Source organism: Talpa occidentalis, unplaced genomic scaffold (assembly GCF_014898055.3).
Source record: "Talpa occidentalis isolate TD23 unplaced genomic scaffold, MPIMG_talOcc4v2.1 talOcc4.2, whole genome shotgun sequence".
Lineage (NCBI taxonomy): Eukaryota > Metazoa > Chordata > Mammalia > Eulipotyphla > Talpidae > Talpa > Talpa occidentalis.
The window spans coordinates 60304456-60326704 of record NW_023602073.1 but is presented as its reverse complement, the minus strand read 5'-3'; the positions used below and the strand labels follow the sequence as shown (position 1 = coordinate 60326704).

At 39.2% G+C, this 22249-nt stretch overlaps 1 protein-coding gene across 3 annotated transcripts in view; it reads left to right on the top strand.

Annotated features, from left to right (window-relative positions):
• BTBD9 (BTB domain containing 9) overlaps positions 1-22249 on the top strand; it is a 415773-nt gene that overhangs the window by 289413 nt on the left and 104111 nt on the right. For all 3 annotated transcript variants that reach the window (XM_054698756.1, XM_054698757.1, XM_054698758.1), the window contains exon 8: positions 4648-4837. In XM_054698756.1, coding sequence (XP_054554731.1) covers positions 4648-4837 — 190 coding nt within the window. The remainder of the gene's footprint in view (positions 1-4647; positions 4838-22249) is intronic.

Sequence of the window (22249 nt, the reverse complement as noted above, 5' to 3'; positions counted from 1 at the left end):
TTAAAGATAAAGGTAAAGCAGAGCTTAGAGGTAAAATGTTCCCTTTAAACACATTTATTAGAAAAGAAGAAAGGTTAATGTGTTATGTATATACTTCAAGTAGTTGAAAATATATAGGGTAAACCCCAAAGAAGTAGAATGAAATAAAAAGAAAAGCAGAATTTAGTGAAGTAGGAAATAAAGAATCAAAAAAAAAAAAAAAGTTGGTTCTTTAAAAACACTAATAAAGTAGATAAACCTGTAACAGACTGGGAAAAAAAAACAAAGAAAAAGTATAAATAAAAATATTTGGTATGAGAAAGAGGACGTACTATGAAATTTTTGGTGACAATATACTTAAAAAACATAAAAATGAAAAATTTTCCTTAAAGGACCAAAAATATTAAGGGATCAGGATAACAGTAATAAAATAAAAAACAAAATTAGCAGGCAACTATAAATCAGATATATTCTGCAAAGGAGGGGGGAGGCAGAGGGATAAAAACAGAGGAGGGAAGAGCACAGGGGACTGTGGTGACAGTTCACAGGTGAATTGGTGGTGGGAATTTTTTATAGGGAGTACACCTGAGAGGAGAAAGCATATATGTTGCACAAAAATGAACAATGATATGAATATATATGTGAATAAATATTAAAAAGAATATTGAAGATAATTTTGAAGAGAAAAAGGGGAGAGGTAGGAAGTGTTTACTCAATCAGATTTTAATATTACTATAAAATTTTAGTAATTAAAACAGCATGGTGAACATACAAGGCTAAGTAAATTAGTGAAACAGTGCAGAACTTTAAAAGAAATGCAAATATATATGAAAACTTTATATAGATGACTAAACTAATAAATTAGTGGGGGGAAAGTATAACTGTTCATTAAATGGTGCTAGGGAAATTGACTGTCCTTATGAATAAAAGATGAAAATAGGCCCCTATTTCACAACATAGCAAATATAAAATTCAAATTGATGAAAGAACCAAACATGAAAAGCAAACTTTGAGACCTTTTAGAAGTAAATATAGGAAATATTTTTATGAATTCAGGACAGGAAAGAATATATAAACAAGAAAGGAAAACCACAAATCATAAAGGAAAAGATTAAATATTTCAACTCAATGTGTTACCCAGCAAAGGATTAGCATCCAGCAAATCCTATAGAAAAATAGACAAAAAGATAAAGATAGGCAGTTTATGGAAGAAAAGTGGAAAATGATTCCAGAGGGGGAAAAGGGGGAAAAAAATGTTCATCTTCACCTAATAAAATAATAAGAAAGTAAAATAACATTTTACATTTATGTGTCTAGTATTACCAAGAGTTGGTAAGGATGTGGATCAATGGGTTAAAGTGTACACTATGGAGAGCTGTGTGGAGATTTCTGGACCTACTAAACATAGAGCTTCCATATGATCCAGCAATTCCACTCCTAGGTATTTACCCAAAGGACACAGAAACATCAATTCCAAAGAACACCTGCACCCCTATGTTTATAGCAGCACTATTTACAATAGCTAAGCTTTGGAAACAGCCCAAATGCCCAAAAATAGATGACTGGATCAAGAAGATGTGGTACATATATACCATGGAATATTACTCAGCATTCAAAAAAGATAAACACATGCAATTTGCAGCAACATGGATGGCGCTGGAAGGGATCATGCTCAGCGAAATAAGCCAGAAAGAAAAAGAAAAATACCGGATGGTCTCACTCATAGCAGGAATCTAGAAAACTTAAATAAGGGACCAGGAAAATGAATAACTATAAGAAAGTGAAAATCAAAATCAACAAAAATCTATGAACCAGAGACACTTTTGGGGGGGTGGGTGGAGGGAGGGGAGGGATTGGGGTCAAAATGGGGGGGTTGAAATTGTATGGGGAATATAAAAATAAAATTTATTATAAAAAAAAATAAAGTTAGAGACACAGAAAAAAAAAAGTGTACATTTTTACGACCACTCTGCTGGCTAATTTGGCAGTCACCAGGAAAGTTGAAGGGAACTCATAACTGTGAGTGTGATTCTACTTCTGTGTCTGTGTGTGTATATATGTGTATATATATATATATATATCTATATCTATGTATGTATATGTGTATATATATGTGTGTGTGTGGGTATTAGGTATTATGTATTCCTTGAAGAAACTCTTACCCATGTTCCCAAGAACACCTTCATAATCCCAGAGAAAACAGTGGTACCAATTTAAATATATAATTTTTGGTATATTTATATCCTGACATATTGTATAAACTTTTTGTGAATAAACTCGATTTAGCTGTTAATTGAATATTCCTCTATCCTGGTTTAATGCTTGTGGTAGATGTTAATATTATTCACCAAATGTTTCCTTTCTTCTGTGCCCACACAAGACCATTTCCAGCCTACCTCTTTTGAAATTATGTTAAGACCCTGTGACTTGCTTGGTTAAAACGGGAACAAAGTGATGCTGTTACTTCTGGGGATGAGTTTTAAGAGCCAGTGCCCAGCTCACTCTCTTCTCACTGCTGCCGTGATTGAGGAAGCATGTATCAATTTTAAGCCTGTCATTCTGGTCTCTGAGTGATACAGTGACAGAGCTACTTTGCTTATCATTGAATATATAGGGTGAGCAAAAATAAACTAGGGGAATGGAAACTGTCTGTTACTGCAGTATACATTACTTACAGTATTATTTTATGTCTTGGCTCAATTTACTGTGCATTTTGTGTCACTTCCTTAAGTTCTTTCTTCCAAATCACAGAATACTTCCCTTTTTCATGAAATAGAGGTACCATGATTTAGCCTATAAACACAGTCTTTCACCTGTGTCTTTCCAAAGTCATGGAGCTTTGGGAGCTTCTCTCTAAACCCCTTCTCTGCCAGCAAACTGTTCTTGCAGGTTACTTCACCTGTATTTTTATTTATAGTTTCGGAGTTAAGCTTTGTAGTCAAGGAATTCATCACCAGAAAAACCATCTTCTCTCCCTTCTTCCCTCCCTTCCTCTCTTCTTTATCTGTGGATGCCTTTATTCACTTATTGAGAACAGAGCAATTAATGAAGGTGTATAAGCCCATAGCTCAAGTACAGATATACCCAACTTTGGAAGATAAGTACATTTCTCAAAAGACACTCATGAGATTATTTGCTCCACATCATTAAAAGTTAGAAATGTTTTGGCATATTGGCAGGACTGCTCACCTACTCTCTTTTCAGAGAGCTTAATGTACTAAAAAAGTACTGTATATATATGATGAGAAATTGTCTTTCTTCCAATATGTTTTAAATTCTATAAAATAAGCTACAAATCTGGAATATAAGTAACTAGGGTTATAGATTACAGAGTTATATATGTTTACCTAAACAAGGTTTGTTTTGTTTTGCCTTTTATAAAATATTGTATAAATGAACTCATATTCTTGTGTTATTCTGTGCCTTGCTTCTCTCACTCAACATTTTTTGTTAATTTTTATACAGCTTTAATGCATTAATCTTAGTTGCTATGTGTTTTCTTACTGTAGATTTGGGTTAAGTAACTTTAATGTCTAAAGAAAACTCCACAGGAAAGGTCCCAGGTGACTTAAAAGGCCCTGACCTTTTATCACCCTCTTCTCAGTGCAATGTATTTATCCATTCTATATCATTTTTAGGCAGGTCTCATTTTGTGGAAGCCTTTGACTTTTATAAATGAACAGGATGGTATGTACTGGAAGTATAGGGAGAGATTCAGAGTCGAAACAGAGCTGATGTTTCAAAATGCAGCAGTTCATGTACAAGGAAAGGAGCAGATATGTTGAAATACATAAGACAGTAAACAAAAAAAGGAAACAATCATGGCTGAGGGCAACTGTATACCAGAGAGACTGATACCATGTCTTGGGGCACGCACTTGCATTACAAATTTTATAATACTGGAGCTATATACACCATGTTTCTTTAAACAATGCATTACATTTATTAAATGTAATTAGTACATAGTTTAGTGAATACTGATAAAACATGTTCCTGTGTACCCCTCACCTAATTTGGGAACAGAAGAATAAAACCAGTATTTTTGAAACTTCTTTAAGATTATACTGTGGAAAGGAAATCAGTAACAATTTGGACCTGCTAATAGTGAGGGTCCCTTCAAGATCTCTTCTCCCTGCTTCCCAGACAAATTATCCTGAATTTTAAATAATTCCCTGGATTTCCTTTTTAGTTTAATTTATATATATTTACCTAAACAAGGTTTGTTTTCTTTTGCCTTTTATAAAATATTGTATAAACAAACTCATATTCTTGTGTTTTTCTGTGCCTTGCTTTTTTCACTCCACATTTTTTGTTAATTTTTATACAGCTTTAGTGCATTAATCTTAGTTGCCATGTGCTTTCTCACTGTAGTAATATTTTGCAATGTACTTATCCATTCTATATTTTATGCCATGTCATGTCTCTTTATAATAAAATACTTCCGAAGTAATTGCTACATGTGTTTGGTTTGTTTCATCTTAGGTTCAGCTTTTTTTTATAAAGCTCTTTGGCATGGAAAATGTGTTCATGTCTTGAGATAATCATGATGTTCTCATTCCTCTTTTATTGTTGATTTGAAATAGTAATTAATTAATGTTGTTCATAGCACACTCTCAGTATATATTGGCTTCTCTTATCTTGATGCTGAATCTTGTGTTGGGTTCACAGTTCCCATGGAGAATGTTGCAACAATTGCTGATTGTGCCAGCGTGATTGAAGGAGTCAGCCGGAGCCGAAATGCCTTGCTGAATGGGGACACCAAGAATTATGATTGGGATTCTGGCTACACATGTCATCAACTGGGAAGTGGAGCAATTGTGGTTCAACTGGCACAGCCATACATGATTGGGTCAATACGGTAAGAAGATACCTACTCATTCATTATTTTTAAAATGGAAGATACATGCAAATTATGTTTAGGCAGTGATGACACCAAGTATCAGTGAAGACATTCTTTTGTTCTTTGTTCTAAATATTAAAGGATTTAGAATGGGGATGATAAGGAAATACAGGGTACTTGCTTGGATTTTCTGGTGGTGAGATGTATCAAAATTAGACTTCTGGAAGGATTAGATAGAGGCCTCTTCCTGGGTGTGACTTAGCTCCTTCCCAAGTCTCAGTTTATATTGGATAATCTCAAAAGAGTTTATATGTGATATATATGAATGAAATGAATCTGAATTTGAGACTTGGGTCTAAAAGATCTCCATGACAATCTTTGTATCTGGGTTTTTGTGGTTGTTTTCATTTCGTTTTAAGAAGGGAACTTTGAACTCAATATTGCTTGATTTACAGGATCATAGAATTTTAAAATGTGAGGCTGATGACATCTCCCAGAGGATATACTTTTCATTCATGGAGCCATCTGGATCTCCAATAGGCTGCTCCTTTCTTTGTTGTTTTGTTTTTGTTTTTGTTTTTGTCTAAGAAATTCTCTGAAAGAGTAATGTTTATAAATATATGTGGGTTTTATCTTTTAAATATTGACTTTTTTACATTGTATCTCTTAGTTTGATAAGGGTAGAGTTATTAGTGGGACCTGGCTGCCTTCCCCATATCATGCTCTCTGTTCTCATTTTAAAGTCAGAATGTATAAAAAGAGAAATAGCACAAAATATACGGTAGTAGAACTCTAGTAGTCAAAGGCCTATTATCATTTAGGCTACTAACCACAGAGGATAATGCCACTTGCTGGTCCCCAGGGCACCCTGACAACTGATGCTGGACTTCTTGGGCAATTCACACTGTGGGTTTCTTCATTTAAATTATTGAGCCCTTTTCCTAAAGGGCTACTTATAGGCTGAGTACCACAGGCAGCATATCACAGATAAAGAAGCCTTGAGTTCACGCTGGCAGGCTGGACAACTTACAGTGCTTTAGGGAGGGGGATGAGACAAGCCACATTCAGTGGGACATGCTATCAGTACAAATAAATTTCTGTCAAAGTGCAAACAACCCCTTCCTTCCTCCCTTTTTCTCCACCACATGCATTAACGAAGCTAATCATCAGCCATCTATTTAATAAAGCACGCTAGAGTTTTTGTTATAGGTGGTGTGAAAGCTATCAGAATATTTCCCACTGCACTTTAACCTTTTTTCCCTCTTCACTTTAAAATATGGAAAACAGTTGTCCTTCTCTTGTCTTCTGATACTCCTTATAGTCGCCACAATTTCTTTAAGATTACCAATCGTGTCTCTGAGATTACATCTGCAATTTCTTTCAGCAGGCTTGGGGTATAACTCATCTGAGCCAGGAGACTTGAAATCATTTAAATTGACAAGATACTCTCTTTCACTTCACCTATTTGGGGCTTCAATTTTCTCTTTATTATGTTTGTTCTGCCATTTCTAATTTGAATACCAGTCTTCTTGCCAATGAAGATGGAAGCAAACTGACAGTTTAGTAGTTCTGCCCACTCTCTTTTAATGTTCCCTGTATCCTATCTACTTACCGGTATCCCTGCCATACACCTACCACCACCACCTAACATTGTTCAACATGCATCTCAAACCAATGTTTCAGAAATGGTATTCCATTATCCACCCCTTCCCCTGCTAAGTCACCTCACATGATTTCCCTCATCTCATTCAAACGTACCAACCATCTATCCATCCACTGAGCCCCAGACATGGGAATCTCCCTAAATTCTTCCTGCCCCTCCCTCTACCCACCCCCACCTCCACAAGTCACCTGTAAAGTTCTGTCAATACCTGCTCCTACGTATGTCACAAGTCCTCCCCCTTTCTCAATCTCCGTTGCTCTCCCCATCACAGACACTCTTCTCTCCCTGGCCTTCCAGATGACCGTCTGCCCTTCCTTCCTCTCTTTCAGCCATCTCCCACACTGCTAACCACAAAGCTGAGGGGGTCATTCCCTTCCCAAGAGGACTCATGGCTACTATTTGCCTTCAGGAAAAAGTTGAGATAAACACGTTTAAGAACAATGAACTTGATTCAGTCTGTACAATCTTGTCTTCTGCTGCTCTATCCCGACATGTTCTACAGCTCAGTCTGTCCAATTACTTGCAGTTTTGCATATGCCACTGCTCTCTAACCCTCAGCCTTCAGCTCTTTGAACAAGTTGTTTCATTTCTTGTGTTTCTTACTTCCTTCTCATCATCCTCATTTTACCGAACTCTTATTCCCCCTTCAAGACTCCACTCTTTTGGGAATGTTTCCTTAATCTCCCATCATCTTCTGAGCTGAATCACACATCCCTGTACATTCTGTATGTAATTCCTATTGAAACATTTAACACATCTGTATTATAATTGTTTACTTCCTACCTCCTCCCAGCCTCACTTGATACATAAAACCTGTAGTTACTCAGAATAACACTCCCTTGACAGACTGAATGTGCAGGTGAGGTGGTCTTGTTAAGATAGAAGGGGAAATTAGAAATTAAGTGGCTGTAGTAGGAGATCTAGAATTTTAGATCCAGCAGGGACTTCATAAGGTCGTTACCAAGGTAACAACTCAGAGACAAACAGGCTCTTCATGTGACAAGACCACATGGCTTCTAGCTCTCTACCCAAAGAATTAGAAGTGTTGAATCTGACTCCAGAAAAAGGTGTCATTGGGGCTTAAAGCAAGAGATACCAGTTCCCATTTGGTTATCTTTAAATGTGGAATGAAAATGGTTCTCCCAAACAATTTTTCTTTTCCTAACTCAGAGGGGGAATGATGACCATGAGTACAACCAAAGGCAGAATTGTATATCTCAGCACAGTGTGAGGCCTCCAAGTTCCTTAAGCCCAGCTATTATTTTTGCAGTAAGAAAATCCATGCAATTGAAGCCCCTCTAACTGACTGAGCGCTGAGAGAGACACGTCTCTGTGAAACTAACATTATGTTGTCAGGGACTGCATTTGCCTCTTCTGTGACATTATTAAGAAGAGAAAAAGAGGGATTTCTTAACCACCAGTGCCTGTGGACCATGCTGGATATCTTGTCAGGCTGTGGTTAGCAGCAGCTGATGCGCCCAGATAGATGTTTATTGATAGACAACTAGATCAGTGGCCCCTTTTCTTGGGTTTGGGTAATTGACCAATGACAGGATGGTTAATCAGTGACATTTGACCTGCAACGTCTATGGCTTAGATGACTGACTTGCTTTTCTAATCACTGTATCCAAAGTAGCCCAGTGATTCTGAATCAGCACCTAGGAGAGCATCACAGAACTGAGTGACTAATACTTTACCCATACATGAGGCAGGAGTTTGGGTAGTCCTGGAAATGCTTCTTGGGGACAACTGTATAATACATTTGCTTTAAGAATTCCTGTTTCGTTGTAGATGGTGACTACAAAGGCAAAGATCTCAAACATAAATTATCTCAAACACTACATTCTTTATTCCTAAGAGAGAACATAATTGTTTTGTGGATCCAGGTTTCTTTTGTTTGTTTTAATACACAGAAACCCTTTCTTCCTTTCCTGAGAGTTTATCCAGTAGCTGGGTAGGCAAGCAGAGCCTTCCTTCTTGATAAACAAAGCTTACAATTAACCAGTTTAGTAGATCTTCCCTCTGATATCTGGGAGAGGCTGACCTTGATACATGACCTCTAACCATCTCTCCCTCCCAACCTCTCCTGGCATATAAAGCCTGTAGCAACTCAGAACAATTTATTCAACAAACATTTATTGAGCGTTTTTTATGTGCCAAACACCATTCTAAACACTGTGGGGTTCTAGCATTGAATAAAGACAGCAAACATGGAACTGGCATTCCTGAGGTGGGGGAACTTAAACAATAAGCAACACTATTTGTAAGATGTCAGATATTTAGAAGTATTTGAGGGCAGTCAAGAGGGAAGACTAGGAGCTGGAGATAGTATAGTTTTAGACTGGTGGTCAGGGAAGGCCTCATTATGCACAGACTGAGGGGTGGGGAGAGCAAAGCATTTGGGAGTGTAGGGGGTGAACATCATAGAGCGCCAAGGCCCGAGAAGAGAGCATGTCTGGAAGTTTGCGGGAGCAGCAAAGAGGCCAGTGTGGCTAGAGCAGAGAAAGAAGCCGGGTGAGCAAGGTGACTGGGAGAGGTGACAGCCTGAGTTATTTTGTTGCCATTTCTATGTTCAGTCACCATCTCCCAATACCATTCCGCCCATCACCATTCCCCCATGCCAGTGTTTCAGTAGTGTTGGAGAAAAGGGGTTTTTGTTTTGTTTTGTTTTGTTTTTGCTGAGGAGAGGCAGGGGTGGGGAGGTCAATATGCCTCTAGAAGCCACCTTCTTTGCTCTTGAGCTGCCTTTATCCACTGAGATCTTGGTGTGAAAATAGCAGGAGGCAATAGTTTAAGAGGAAATTCCCTCCTCCCCCTGGTCTTTTGTAATTCTCTTTCCTAGAAGCCAGAACAGGCAGTATAACAGGGCAATAAAGGAGTTTGTCTTTGTTGTTGCTAGGTTTACAGGCACAGCAAAAGTTACTCATTTTATTGCAGAGGAAAAGGGAGAAATTGTGTGGAATGTGCCTTAAAAGTGGGTAATTGAGAAGTAATTATATCATTTTCATGCCATTTTAAAAACATTAAAATTTAAATAACAGGAAATCTTCAGAGGCCTGACCACATAAAAAGACCAGGGTAGAGTCATAATAACTAACCAAATCTACCTAATGTCTTAGTTTATAGTCCCTCTGTCACCTTGGTTTAAGACTTATTATCTTTCTACTTGCTAATCATGATATCCTTTTAAGTGTTTTCAGGTTAGTATGAGAAATCACATATGCTATACATTAAAGCACGCCTATCATACAGTCTTTTTCAACTAGTAAATGACAGCACTTTGTTGAAACCTTAATTATAAGATAGTCAATTAAATTAACAATTTTCCCATTAGCTAGAAAATGATGGTTTTGTAATTGATATGTGCAGTACTGTAAGTAAAATACCCATAACGCTTTAACTAACAAACCTAATTGTAAGTGAGTAGGCTGTCCAAAGATGAAACAGTACATGAGATGCCGCTAAATAAACCCATAATCTCTTTGGGTGTTGTGAGGATTAAGGAGATAATGACACAAAAAAATATTTGAGTTCCTTAGTTGGAAAATGTTACGTGAATATAATATGTTAGGGCAAAATGGGTCTAGCCCAATATATGTTTTTGATGGGTTTACGCAATCTCTTTAGTCTATGGAGATGAGGCTTTTTATTTCACAATAGGAAAAAAATCATTTCTAACTCTTCTAAGAGTTAATCTGGCACAGAGGGTCTGAATAGCAACCCAGTTTGTCTTACATAATTAAACATAGATAAAAACAAAGCATTATCAAGTTGGTCCTTTAAAAAGTATTAGATATGCTGCTGTGGTTCTTATTCATCGGGCAGATTTTTCTTTCTCTGTGAGCTGTCAAGTCCGCACACGTTCAGCTGCCCCTTCACTGTTGTGTGGCTGCAACCTACCCTAGATTATCTATTCAGTTTGTAAATTACTAGATCCCTTTTTGGCTGTTATTTTTCCTCCTTCCTGCTGCTCACCATCCTGCCAGACTATTGCTCATCCACTTCCCTCTCAAAAACTAGGCACAGAGATGAAAAAGGGAAAGGAAACAGCAGCCATTCAATTTTGTTGCTTATTTAATTGCTCTGAATGAAGGCTTAGTCAATAAGGGTGGGGGAGGAATCAAAGCTAATGATTCGAATGGTGTTTTGTAATTATTTGAATGTTTTCTGCATCCATGCTACCCCAGTCCCTCATAGGACTACAGATAACCTCAGGTTGAACATAATAATTTTGTAGTAGTGAGGTAGACTTGGGTTTTGCAGCGGTTTCCGAGTGCCTAGTAGTGTACTCTGTGCTGTGAGGACTCAATAAACACTCATTGACTGAACTGACAGCGTGGTATGTTAGTACAGCTAAAGGGAGTTCTATCTATCAACTAAATTGGACATCATATTTGCTCTGTGTGTCTGATCTACGTGTATGTGAGGAAACTGCTAAAGATTCCGCATCTCTGGCAAATGACTGAGATTAAGCTCTGGAGTTAGGCACTGACATTAACACAGGTACAGATGCCTGCCTCGCAAGTATCCTCCCGCTTCCATTTCATTCTGCGTGAGTGCTACACAGGCAGGCAGTCCCTCTATTTACATTAGCACAACCTTCTTTGCTTTGCAACTAGAGAGCTAGAAATTTCCTTTTTGTAGTCTAAAGAATACAACAGACATCTAAATATATGACTCCTTGGTCTTGGATTAAGATTGCCTATAATTCTAGTCCAAATTGGGGAAATATTTTATAAAATGTGCTCCATATCAGTCATGCTGAATGTCGTCTGTCACAGCCCTGAACCAAGGAATTCTTCCTTGTCTCACTCATCCATGATTTATTTACCAAGCGTTGTTTCTCTCTCTCAGCCTATCTGCATCGCACTAAAGTCTTCTCTTATCACCCTCAGACCTCAGAACTCTGGTTCTTAGAAAAATTGTTGAATACAAAATTATATCTGTGGTTCCCAGTAGATGCAGAGTCTGAACTGTGTGAGTACTTAGGGGACCAGAAATCCTGGAGCCTGGAAACAGATAGCAGAATTTGGGGACATGGTAAATATGCCTCTACCAGTTTCATCCTAGACGTATTTCAAGACCAGAAAGTATTGCTATGGCAACTAAATTGCCTGTTAAAAATACCGGAGGGGCGCTAGAATTCAGATGTTCTTTGGAAAAGCAGGAAAGGTTAAATGCCAACCAAAAAAAAAAAAATAATAATAAAATATGTGTGTGTTTATGTTTGATTTACCACACATGTCAACCATTTATCTCTCTTGAGTGATTAGAGAATTTGACAACTAGTCATCATAAAATATAGCTGGATACATGAAAAGAAAAATCCTTTGGTTTTCAAAGATTAACCTATCAAGAAGACATTTTACAGAGAATATCAGCCCCGTTTGAACCAGTATTTCACGTACAAATGTATGTTCAGTTATTATCTAGAATTGTTATTTAAGATGCCTCTAAAATAAATACTCACTTCACCAGTAGCACTTTAAACAATCATTAGAAAACTCAGAATCATTCACCTTGGAAGATCAAATGAATGGAAAGCACAGCCTATTCCCTCTGTGGTTTTACTTGAGTGGATGTTTTCCACACTGCCACTCCCAGGAGAAGGCCAAACAGGGAGAAATGTCACCATTCTCATGAGGGCTAACAGAAGCATAGGACTTTCAACAAACTGACTGTAGGGTAAAGAAAATGTCAGGCTTTTCTGCCCTCCTGCCGTCAGGATAGATGATGGATCCTTGCGGTCCTGAATGCATGCCTGATGGCGGGCACCTGGAATAGGGTGTGGGCATAGGTAGATAGGATTCACCTGGGCTAAGACTGGGCTTTTAAGGGCGGCGTCACGGGGATGCCAGGAGAAGCAGAGCAGCAGCAGAAGCCGAGATCACCGGAGAGCCCAGATAAAGTGAGGATTTGCTGGGGGCTGGGAGGACTGCCAGCCCTCCAGCACCCCTGCCTTCTGTGTACCGGGTAAATCCCAATAAAAGACCTGCAAAAAACACTGAGGATTCTGACTCCTCCTTTACCCGGTCTGCATGGGATCCTAGAAAACCTGCACTGTCCATTCCTGCCCCTACATTGACCAAAATCTCTATAAATTTCATACATCAAATTGTTTAAAAATTAGTCTTTTGAGTATTTAGTGAATAAATCTATTCTGAAAACTGATGAAGAGTCATAGTCACCTAAGGATAGCTCTTGAATTAATCCAAAACAGTAACTGACCTGCTGTCAGAGTGTTTCTCCCTGCCACTCCCTATTCTCCCCCCTCCCTCTCCCTGCTAACCACAGAGGCGCTTAACCAAAAAGTTCTTGTATCTCTAGTTAATAAGCAGAGATACTGAGATCAAGGAAATTTCTTCCTCTTCCCTTCCTGCCTCCTCTTTCCACCACCAATCTGTATCCTCCTCCAAGAAAAAATGATGATGATGGCAGGCTCATGGTACCCCTCAAGGACTCCTTCGGGATCTTTCTGGATACTCAGGGCTTAACTCCAGTTGAGACATTTTATTTTTTTGATTTTTTTTTTTTGTTTTTCCCCTGCTGTGTTGCCTCTTTCAGCAATGTATCATATTCAGTATAAGGGGTATTGGTTACATAGATATGTGCAGAGTATGCTTTTTTTAATGCCCCTGTGATCTAATGTGGAGGATCCTCTTTCTTCCTTTTAGCTTAGGATGTTTGACACTATGTCCCTCAAATTATGATATTACCAGCATCCCCACATTATGCTTTTACTGGAACCAAACACCAGTCAAGACCATTTAGCTTTAACACAATTTAAACTTTAGGAAAGGCTAATGGTCCTTTTACTTGTCATGCCTTATAGCAGCTCAGGAACCTTAGCTACTTCACTGTCTCCATGGAAAAAAAATGAAGACACCAAAGAATAATTTGAGTTCCTTCTCTTGATCCCCATCATGAGTATGGCAGTGCAACTGGTACTGAAACTCTAGCTCAGAAAATTCCAATTTATTGGTGATCCTACAGAGCCTCCTGTGGCTTAAACAGAAAATAAGAGTAGGCAGGACATTTTTTGCTTCACTTCACCCTCATTTCCTTAGGGTATAAATTATAGAAACATTTATTAAGTGTCATGGCTAAGACTTGACTTTTTTTTATTATTCATTACTAGCACTCAGTGACTTCAAAGGAGTATATATATATAGGTTGCTCTTGGTTGCAAAAGGCAAAGAACCTGATTAAGAAAGACTTTTAAAATGTTTGCAAAATTATTTTTGTGTTATTTTAGTCTCACATAATAAACTGGCCACAGGTGGGTGACTGCTAGCATATCTTCTGCAGTTCAGTGAGCTCTTCAAATTTTTTGGCGTTTTCCACATGAGCTTTGGCCTGGGCGGAGTAAAGACAGCTGCTAGGCCTTAACCACCTTAGTTTGTATTTAGGCTGGATGAGGGAGAAGGTCAAAGAAGTGAAAGGGTAAAGAGCCCTGCCAGCCAAGTCTGTCCCATTTTATTAGGAAAAGTCAAATCTTGGTTTGAAGCCCTGCCAGCTGACTTCCACTTAGTAGGTAGAACTGTGCCGTACTGTCAGCCCTAGCAAGACTGGAGAGGCCGAGGGCCACAGAAAGGGGTTGACTGGGCTAGTCAGCAACTCTGCCACTTATCCCTAACCCCTGCTTTACATTTCACATCTACTTTAGAATTTTTATAAATCTCCTTATTTCCTGTGTTCTGTTTCTTTTTAAAGGTAGCTTTATTGAGATATGATTTATGTACCACACCATTTACCCATTTGAAGTATACAATTTGAAGTATACAATTCATTTACCCATTTGAAGTATACAATTCAGAAGTATGCAATTCATTTTTTAAAAAACACCTATAGTGGGGCAACCAGGCGCAGGGCAGGTGGGGGGCAAGTGAATTTTTATATTTTCTCTGGGCTCTCTCTGGTGTGTCATCTCGTGATCTTGCCTCTTCTGTAGCCACGCCATCCTCGCATAGCTATTGTCCATCTCTGAGTGACGCCGACCTTATAATCCTGGCCTCTAGGCCCAGGTGTACACACTCACACTTGCTCACACCCGTATTCCAGGTGTCCACAATCAGGCATGTGTGTCTCGCACCCACGCTCCCGAGTGCCTTCTGCATCAACACAGTCAAGGCCACAGGTGATAGCCACAGAGGCTAGTGGAATGATTAAATCACTTACCCTGCAACACCCTTAAAGTCCACAGGCTCTGGATATGTTCAAAACAGTAAATATAATAATTTTATTTTTATTATTTTCAGCTTAAAAAATGGTCTGTAAAGAAAAAGCTGATATCTACTTACTGGATAATTCTGAGAATTACTGAATCTATAGGTTTGATTTCTTATTTTTAGATTTTCCTTCTTGAAAATGCTAAGTATCCATTACAAACTATTACTTAGCATTTAATTTAGTGGTTTTCTATAACTGGTCTTCATGCTTTACTACCTCAGTCATAATGGATACACCTAATGAAATTTGGGAGGCAGGGCAAGATCCGAAGTACCTTCTGACTGATCAGAAAGAAAATAAATTTTATTTGGTGTGATTTTACTCTAGTTACTTACATTTTTTCAAAAATGATTTTTTGTTAAAATTGACAATCTATATGCAATCTGTTAGTCAGCCATATTTTATTAACCAAAGTACGTTTCACTACTAACCAGATTAAAGAAAGTTGAATTTTCTTCTCTACATATAAAAGTCTTATATCGGAAACTTCACAGCATATCCATTTTATTTTGGAGTGGCAGATTAATTATGTCAACAGTTCTGCAAGAAATAACACTTTTAGTCTTTACGGTCTGGAGTTAAAACAGACATGTCCATCTACTCTCAAATGAGATGATACATTAAAAGACCTCTGACTTTCAAAGGGGAAATTAGGCAGTGACTGTTATATCACCTCCAGTTCTTGTCATAGCACTTCCTCCTAAAAGTCCTTGGAATTTGGTGTTTGTTTTGTAGAATTACAGTAAGTGTTTCTCTTGGACGATTTGAAACAAGAAGTACAGTCAATAGGATGTGATTATAGCAAATACCACAATTTCACATCTTGGGAAAAGAAATTCAGATTCCCTCTGCTGTCCTTCCACCATTTATTTCTTTGTGCCTCCCCTTTCCCCATCTTCACCCCTCCCAAAATGGTGGTCATGGCATTCCTTGCAGTTCCTAAGGCATTCCTTTTTGGGGAGAAGCTGATCACATAGATGAGTTTGCAGGCCTAAGAGTGGGCCACAGTTCAGTGAAATCAGTTCTTGTGTCTCTTTTCTACCACTGTGCCCTCAATGGCATGGATCAGGACAAATTCTGCTTAGGAATGTCCCCACCTTCATTCCTACCTCTCTCTCATCTTTCCTCACTTATCTCTGCACAACGGAGTGGTAAGCAGACATGTCCTCTTTCTGTCTTTGGACTTCTTACTTCTGCCTTTTTTTTTTTTTAATTTTTTTTTATAGAGGCATTTTATTTATTTATTTATTTTATTTGTTTGTTTGTTTTGTTGGCAACCTGGGTAAGGTTGCTCTCTCAGCCCAAGAGCAATGCAGTGCTAGGCTGCAGGGGACAATGCTCTCTCCTGTACCCACTGTTTCTCTGTGGTCCCAGAATTTGCATTGGATTGCTCCTTACTTTGTATTGGGTTGATCCTTACTATAGTAGTAAGAATCAAGAATAAGTTTGGGAAATGGAAGAAGAGACAGAGCAATTCCTGTGGGTGAAGCTATTCAGGCATAACCAACCTGGATATAGGGAGTATTCATGACCTATGCCATTTGCGTTGGCATTTTGGACCCAGAATACCACTAGCAATAAAGCATTCCTTTGCCTGTCCTTTGCTGAAACTTTTCTTGGCACATGCTACCTTATGGTGTAGGCTAATAGATCTTATTCCTGAATCCCTTAATTGTCCCCTGATGTATAGTGCAAGCCCTTGTCAGTCCTTGTATCTAACCCTTCTGTATTCATTTCTTCCATGAAGTTAAAAAATAACAAAGTATCTATAATCGCATAGTATCTTTATTAGGAAGTTCATAGTAGTCCTTTAGAATCGGATAAAGGATTGGCTGTAGAGATTGAGAATTGGCAGTAACCAGATAAATAATATCATGCTAATAATAGCCTATCTGATAGAATTAAAAAATGGCTATATTCTCATTGTGTTCTCTATAGTGAGGTTTTAGCTGTGTGTGTTAGACACAGAAAAAAAAAAAAGAGAAGAATTCATGGAGGTTAGAACTATTTGGGAAGCACATGTTAAACAGAGTTATCCTTTAAAATTGGTTTCATTAAAGATTCCAAATGAGTAGTTCTGTTAAAATGCCAAGCACTGTGAGGTTTTTGTTGTTCTGTGGTCATAGACTGCCCTGGTCAGCTATCTTGCAAGATGCTTTTTATAATCACAATAGACAGCACTGGAGAGACTGCGACACGACAGATCTATACAAATCCATTTTCTCCTGGTGACCAACAAACAATTCAGCACAGTCTACCTAATTGGTATGGTTTAGTCTGTGCTGTCATCTTTCTCTGTAACTGGTACATTATTATTTTACTGCTGTCATATTAACTATCTTATCAGTACCTTTTGTGAGTATGTATTGTTCATTGACTTTAAACAGCTGTATAACTTATTTACCTTCCCGAACTAATTCCATGACCTTTAGTGGGGATGGTGGGGCTGGGATTAGTGACTTTCCTTTTTTAGTGCATCTTCAGTTTGAGAATGTTATACCCAGTACTTTATTAATTCAGGAACTCTGGAGAGTTTGGGAATGGTTTTCATTTCTTATTGGACCTTTTTATTTTTGATACCATTTCCTTTCTTATTCTCTTAGTCTTAGGAGAAATACCAGAAATTTGGGGTGAAGGGCAAGCCAAGGATGCCAGTATAGCTGTCACATTAACAAACATAGGATTGGGGGTGAGGGGAGGGGAGAGGAAGGACTAGGGTCAAAATAAGGGGAGGGGTGCAATTGTATGGGGAGTATAACCAAAATGAAAATGCATACATTGTACAAAAATGAAAAATGAGGTAAGAATTATATATAATAAAATATTAATTAAAAAAAACAAACAGGGCCTCCCCAGTGGTGCAGCGGTTGAGCGCTGGGTTGCGAAGCTGCCCGCAGCCTCTGCAGCTCCCGTTCGATCCCCGGCTGCTCCCCGGCTACCGGAGGAGGGTCCCACATGGCGCGCAGACCTCTCCTGCCGCCCCCTGCTCCCCTCAGCAGTGTACTTCGTCAAGTCTGCCTGCTCTGCTCTCCGCTCTGACTCTGGTGGATTCACTCACCCTCCCGTGCTTCTGACTGTACCCAGTGCTTATATAAACAAATAAATAAATCTTTAAAACAAACAAACTAATATGGGATTAGGAATAAACACTCCATGTAGAGTTTGCTACATGAAAATCTCTTGAAACACTTGCAACAGAAGAAAAGGATTTGAGACATTTCTAGGCTAAGTTTAGCCTTAGTTTAAATTACACTTTTATTTTTTACCCTGGTGCCATAACTCTTTACTGCTCAATCAGCATAAGCACAGCTTTAGTTTTCTGTCTGTTCCTGTTGTCAGTAAACTTTTTCCATAAAGGGCCAGGTAGTAGCTATTTTAGACTTTGGTAGGTAAGCCATCGTCTCTGTCAACTGCTTGGCTCAGCTGAGTGGATGTGACTATGTTCCAAGAAAACTTCATAAAAACAAGCAGCCATGGGCCATAGTTTGTCAATGCCTAATCTATTCAGCTCCATTCCTCACTAATAACTCTGGTAATGAAAGCAAGAATTAGAGTCAAGTCCATTTGTCTTTCCAATTTCAAGCAAGGTGAATAACAACATTAATAAAGCTGTTATTAAAAGATGAATATTAATACCAATATTTCAGAAACAAAACACACACCCTAACGCAGTGTTTTTCCTACTGTGTTTTGTGGGTGATGAGCCTCAGGAACTGCCATAAGGAGGGACTACTAGAAACTCCAGTAGCTATGGCTTCAGCCCCAACTCCTGCCTCAGAATAGCATTTTATTTATTTATTTAGTTTTTAAGACTTTTTTTTTTTATACAAGAGCTGGGGTACAGGCCAGAGGCAGGAGGGTGAGAGGATTCACCAAAGAGAGAGTGGGAAGCAGAACAAGCAGACAAAATACACTGCTGAAGGGAGCAGTGGGTGAGTCAGGAGAGGTCTGCTTGCCATGTGGGAATCTCCCTGGCCAGCCGGGAGTCGAACCCGTGCTGCAGAGGCTGCGGACAGCTTCACAGTGCTGCGCTCAACCAGCTGCGCCACCAGGGAGGCCCAGAATAGCATTTTACTTCTACCTGTTATGAGTATTGAGATTCCTCCACCATATTGTTTGTAAAAAGGGTTCTGCAACTAGAACATTTTTTAAAATACTGTTTTACATTTTCTTTTGTAATTTTTTAATAATGAATACTTTATAAGAAATACCAAAGGATTTTTTATCTCTGTATAATTACAAGAAAAAAAAGATTAGTAGAAAGGGACCACAAGTCATTTGAGTTAAAATCTATGTTCCTCTCTCCCTCTGCCCATATACCAGATCACAGATCTGAGGGATAAGGTTGCAAGATAGAGGCAGAGTTGGAACTCCTATCTCCCATCTGACATCACTACTAGTTGTGCCTTGTTGTCTCAGAATATCCTTGTGTCCAGGGCAGTCAGTGGAGCCTTCGTGGTCTAAATAGGCTGAAGAGATAACTTGACCCAGAATGTCATGGAATCAACATTATTTTTTTCCCTGTGCATGCTCCATCTTCTCTTGGGCTGTTAGAAGGGCCCAAAGTCCCGAATGCTCCAAGCTAGGATTCAAACTATACCTACAGTTCGAGCACCAGCCCCCTGGTCTTGATTCCAAGGATGTCTGCCAGCCACTGAAAACTAAGCACTGATAGTCTCATATGTGACTCTGACCAGCTGCAAGCTCCCTTCTGTCCCTCAGCATAAATCTCAGCACTGACTCTTGGGGATTCAGTGCCAGAGTGGGAAGGTCCTGAGCAATTTGAGCTCATCACTTTGGACATTATCCCTGGCTGGCCTGTGAGAGTTCTCGATCTTTTCTGTCTATACCTTTCTGAATGTGAAACAGAGCATTGTTACAGAGGGATAGGGTGGGTGTGTGCGTGTGTGTGTTGGGTGCACTGGGTGCTTGCGACAGAGGTATGGTATATGTGTGTGTGTCTTGCATTGGGTGCCTGCACTGTACAAGGACTGTGCTCTCAGGATGCCCACTTAGACCCTATCAGTCCAAATAAAGAGAAAGAAAAAAGGAGTCCAGCATCTAGGGTTATGGGGTTTAGGGGAGACAAATGTTTGTTCTTCTTGATGAGAAAGGATAAGCCAAATGAATAAAAGAAACAGTTTAATTTGCAGAGTGCAATACTTTAATGAAGCCTCATGCTGTGCTCAAGTCAAAGTGGCAAGGTCTAGTTGCAGCAGGGCCTCAGACAGATATGAGTGATTTATTCATCTCTGCCCCCTTCACTTAGATTTTCTCCTTTCAGCCATCCAATATCCATCACCGAACAGCCCAGTTTCTGTACAGGAGTTTACTCTGGTAGCTTGCCTGGAATACATTTTGAAGGATTAGTGTACATGGCATGGAGACTGGCCTCTGTGCCCAGTATACTCTGGTGAATATTCATGTCGGCACCTGGGAGGGTTACTTCTAAAAAGGCAGCTCGTGCAGAATACATTCTAAAGAGGGAGTGTTTTTCTCTTGTCTGACAATCCTTCAACCAAACAAATGTGGGAAGGAGGGAGAAGCTACTCTGCAATTCTAGTGTATATTTATGAGGCAGATTCTGTATCCCACATCTTCTTCACCACTGGAGAAAACCACAACCCCTCTCTGTTCAGAGCCTTTGTCTGGGCCTCCCACTGTAGGCTATTCCAGAAACAAAATGGCAACAGTCCATTTAGCCTTTGGTCTTATAACACCACACCAGTTTTATTTAATTACAGCTATTTAGCAGTTAGAAAACTTAGAGTTATTAATGTTCAGCTGAAAATGTTTGAATTAAAACTTGTGATCCCAGCTTTGAAGACCTGGATCAAGAAAACCATACTGAGTGGCCAGTGATCAAAAGAATTTCATTGAAAAACATAATTAGCCATTTTTCCCTCTAGCCATTACAGAAAATGATATGACGTCTTGCCTTTTTTCTTGCTTCTTGCCATTCTTCAAAAGATTTATCACACAGTTACATATTAAATTGATTAATTATCTTTTGTTTATAAGAACTTATCATAGTTAAGATTTTCACTTTTACGTATTGGTGGAAAGATGTTACTATTATTATTAATGTTGTCTTTATTTTAATGGTATGCCATGTATCACGTGGAGGATTATGATTTGCCAGACACCTCAGACTTTCAGTAAAATAATCTACTTACTCTGTTTTAATTTTGTAGCCTCTGCAACTTATAGTTTTGTTTTCTCTTGTAGAGGGTAGGTGTTGTGAGAAACCTTTGCAGAATTCTGTGAAGGAAGCTCATTTGAGAAGGGACTTATTGGGAGGGGAGAATAGGGGAGAGAGAACATTTCATTATACAGGTCTAATAGGATCAATATGAGATTTGGAAATGTGATAGGAGAAAGGCAGTAACTTTGTAGCGAGCACCTGAAGGGGGACTAAGCAACAGCCAGCATTGTAGGTGCAGCTGGAGGAGGAGGGCCTGAGTCTGATGGGCAAGTGTTTTAAAATCATTTTCAGCAAGAGTCCAGGGCTTTGTAGATTGTGCCCTGTGGGGAAAAAGAGATGATTCAAAGCCAGAGCAAAAGTTGACACCCAGATCTGATTTGGGTGGAAAGTTCAGGCTGATAAGAATGAAAGAAAAAGGTAGGAAAAGAGTACTGGCTGTGCTCAGAGAAACCAAGGAAGAGATTGGGTGAGAAGACAAATAAAGAGATTACATGACTGAAGAGGAAGAGTTTTGCCTTGTAGTTCATCCCTGCTGGAATGTTCTCTCACCTGTAATATTCAGAGTCAAGCCTTCCCAACTTGTTTTGCCCTTCCATTTTCTCCCTTTATCACCAGGTTGAGAGAATACAAAGATCTGCCTGTAGCTAAATTGTGAGTTCTCCCACAGACACGGATTCCTATGAAAACTTAACCCAAGGGAATAGAAAGGAGCTGTGGAGCTTATTAAATTTCTGTGCGGGCACATATTGGCATGTGGTCAGAGGAGTGGCAGGAGACTAAGCTCAAGAGATGAAATAGCAGTCAGAGCTGATATGTTTCATAAGTTATCTCTGAAGTGAAACTCTCCAAAGTGGCATGTGTGGGGTAGAGGACTGGGGGTGTTTCCAGATTGAAATATAATTCAGTCTATGGAGCATTAAAAGATGCTGTACCGGGATCAGCTCCCTGGGTTTTGTGAGAGGGGCGATTTACCTGTAGTTCCCTGTCTTCTTTCCATCATTCTCTCCTGTCCTGCTCCCCATGTTCAATTCAGCTCAGTAGAACTTATGATCTACAGGACGTGGTGCTGGGGACCATGAGGTATACGGAGACCATTAGTCAAGCATGGTCCCTATGCTCTGGAAGCACAGTCAGAGTGGTTCCTCCTGATTAGACTTGGTCTCAAAGTGGAAAAGGCGGCCACTGCATAGTGTTACAGAGGAAACCTGGAGCCAGGTGACTTTACTCTTCTACCTGTTAGTTGAAGGCTCATATTGAGGCCATTTTATTCCATAGGAATCATAAATGTAAGTAAAGATCAAAGAAGTAAAACCCCCTAACCTAGTTACTTATT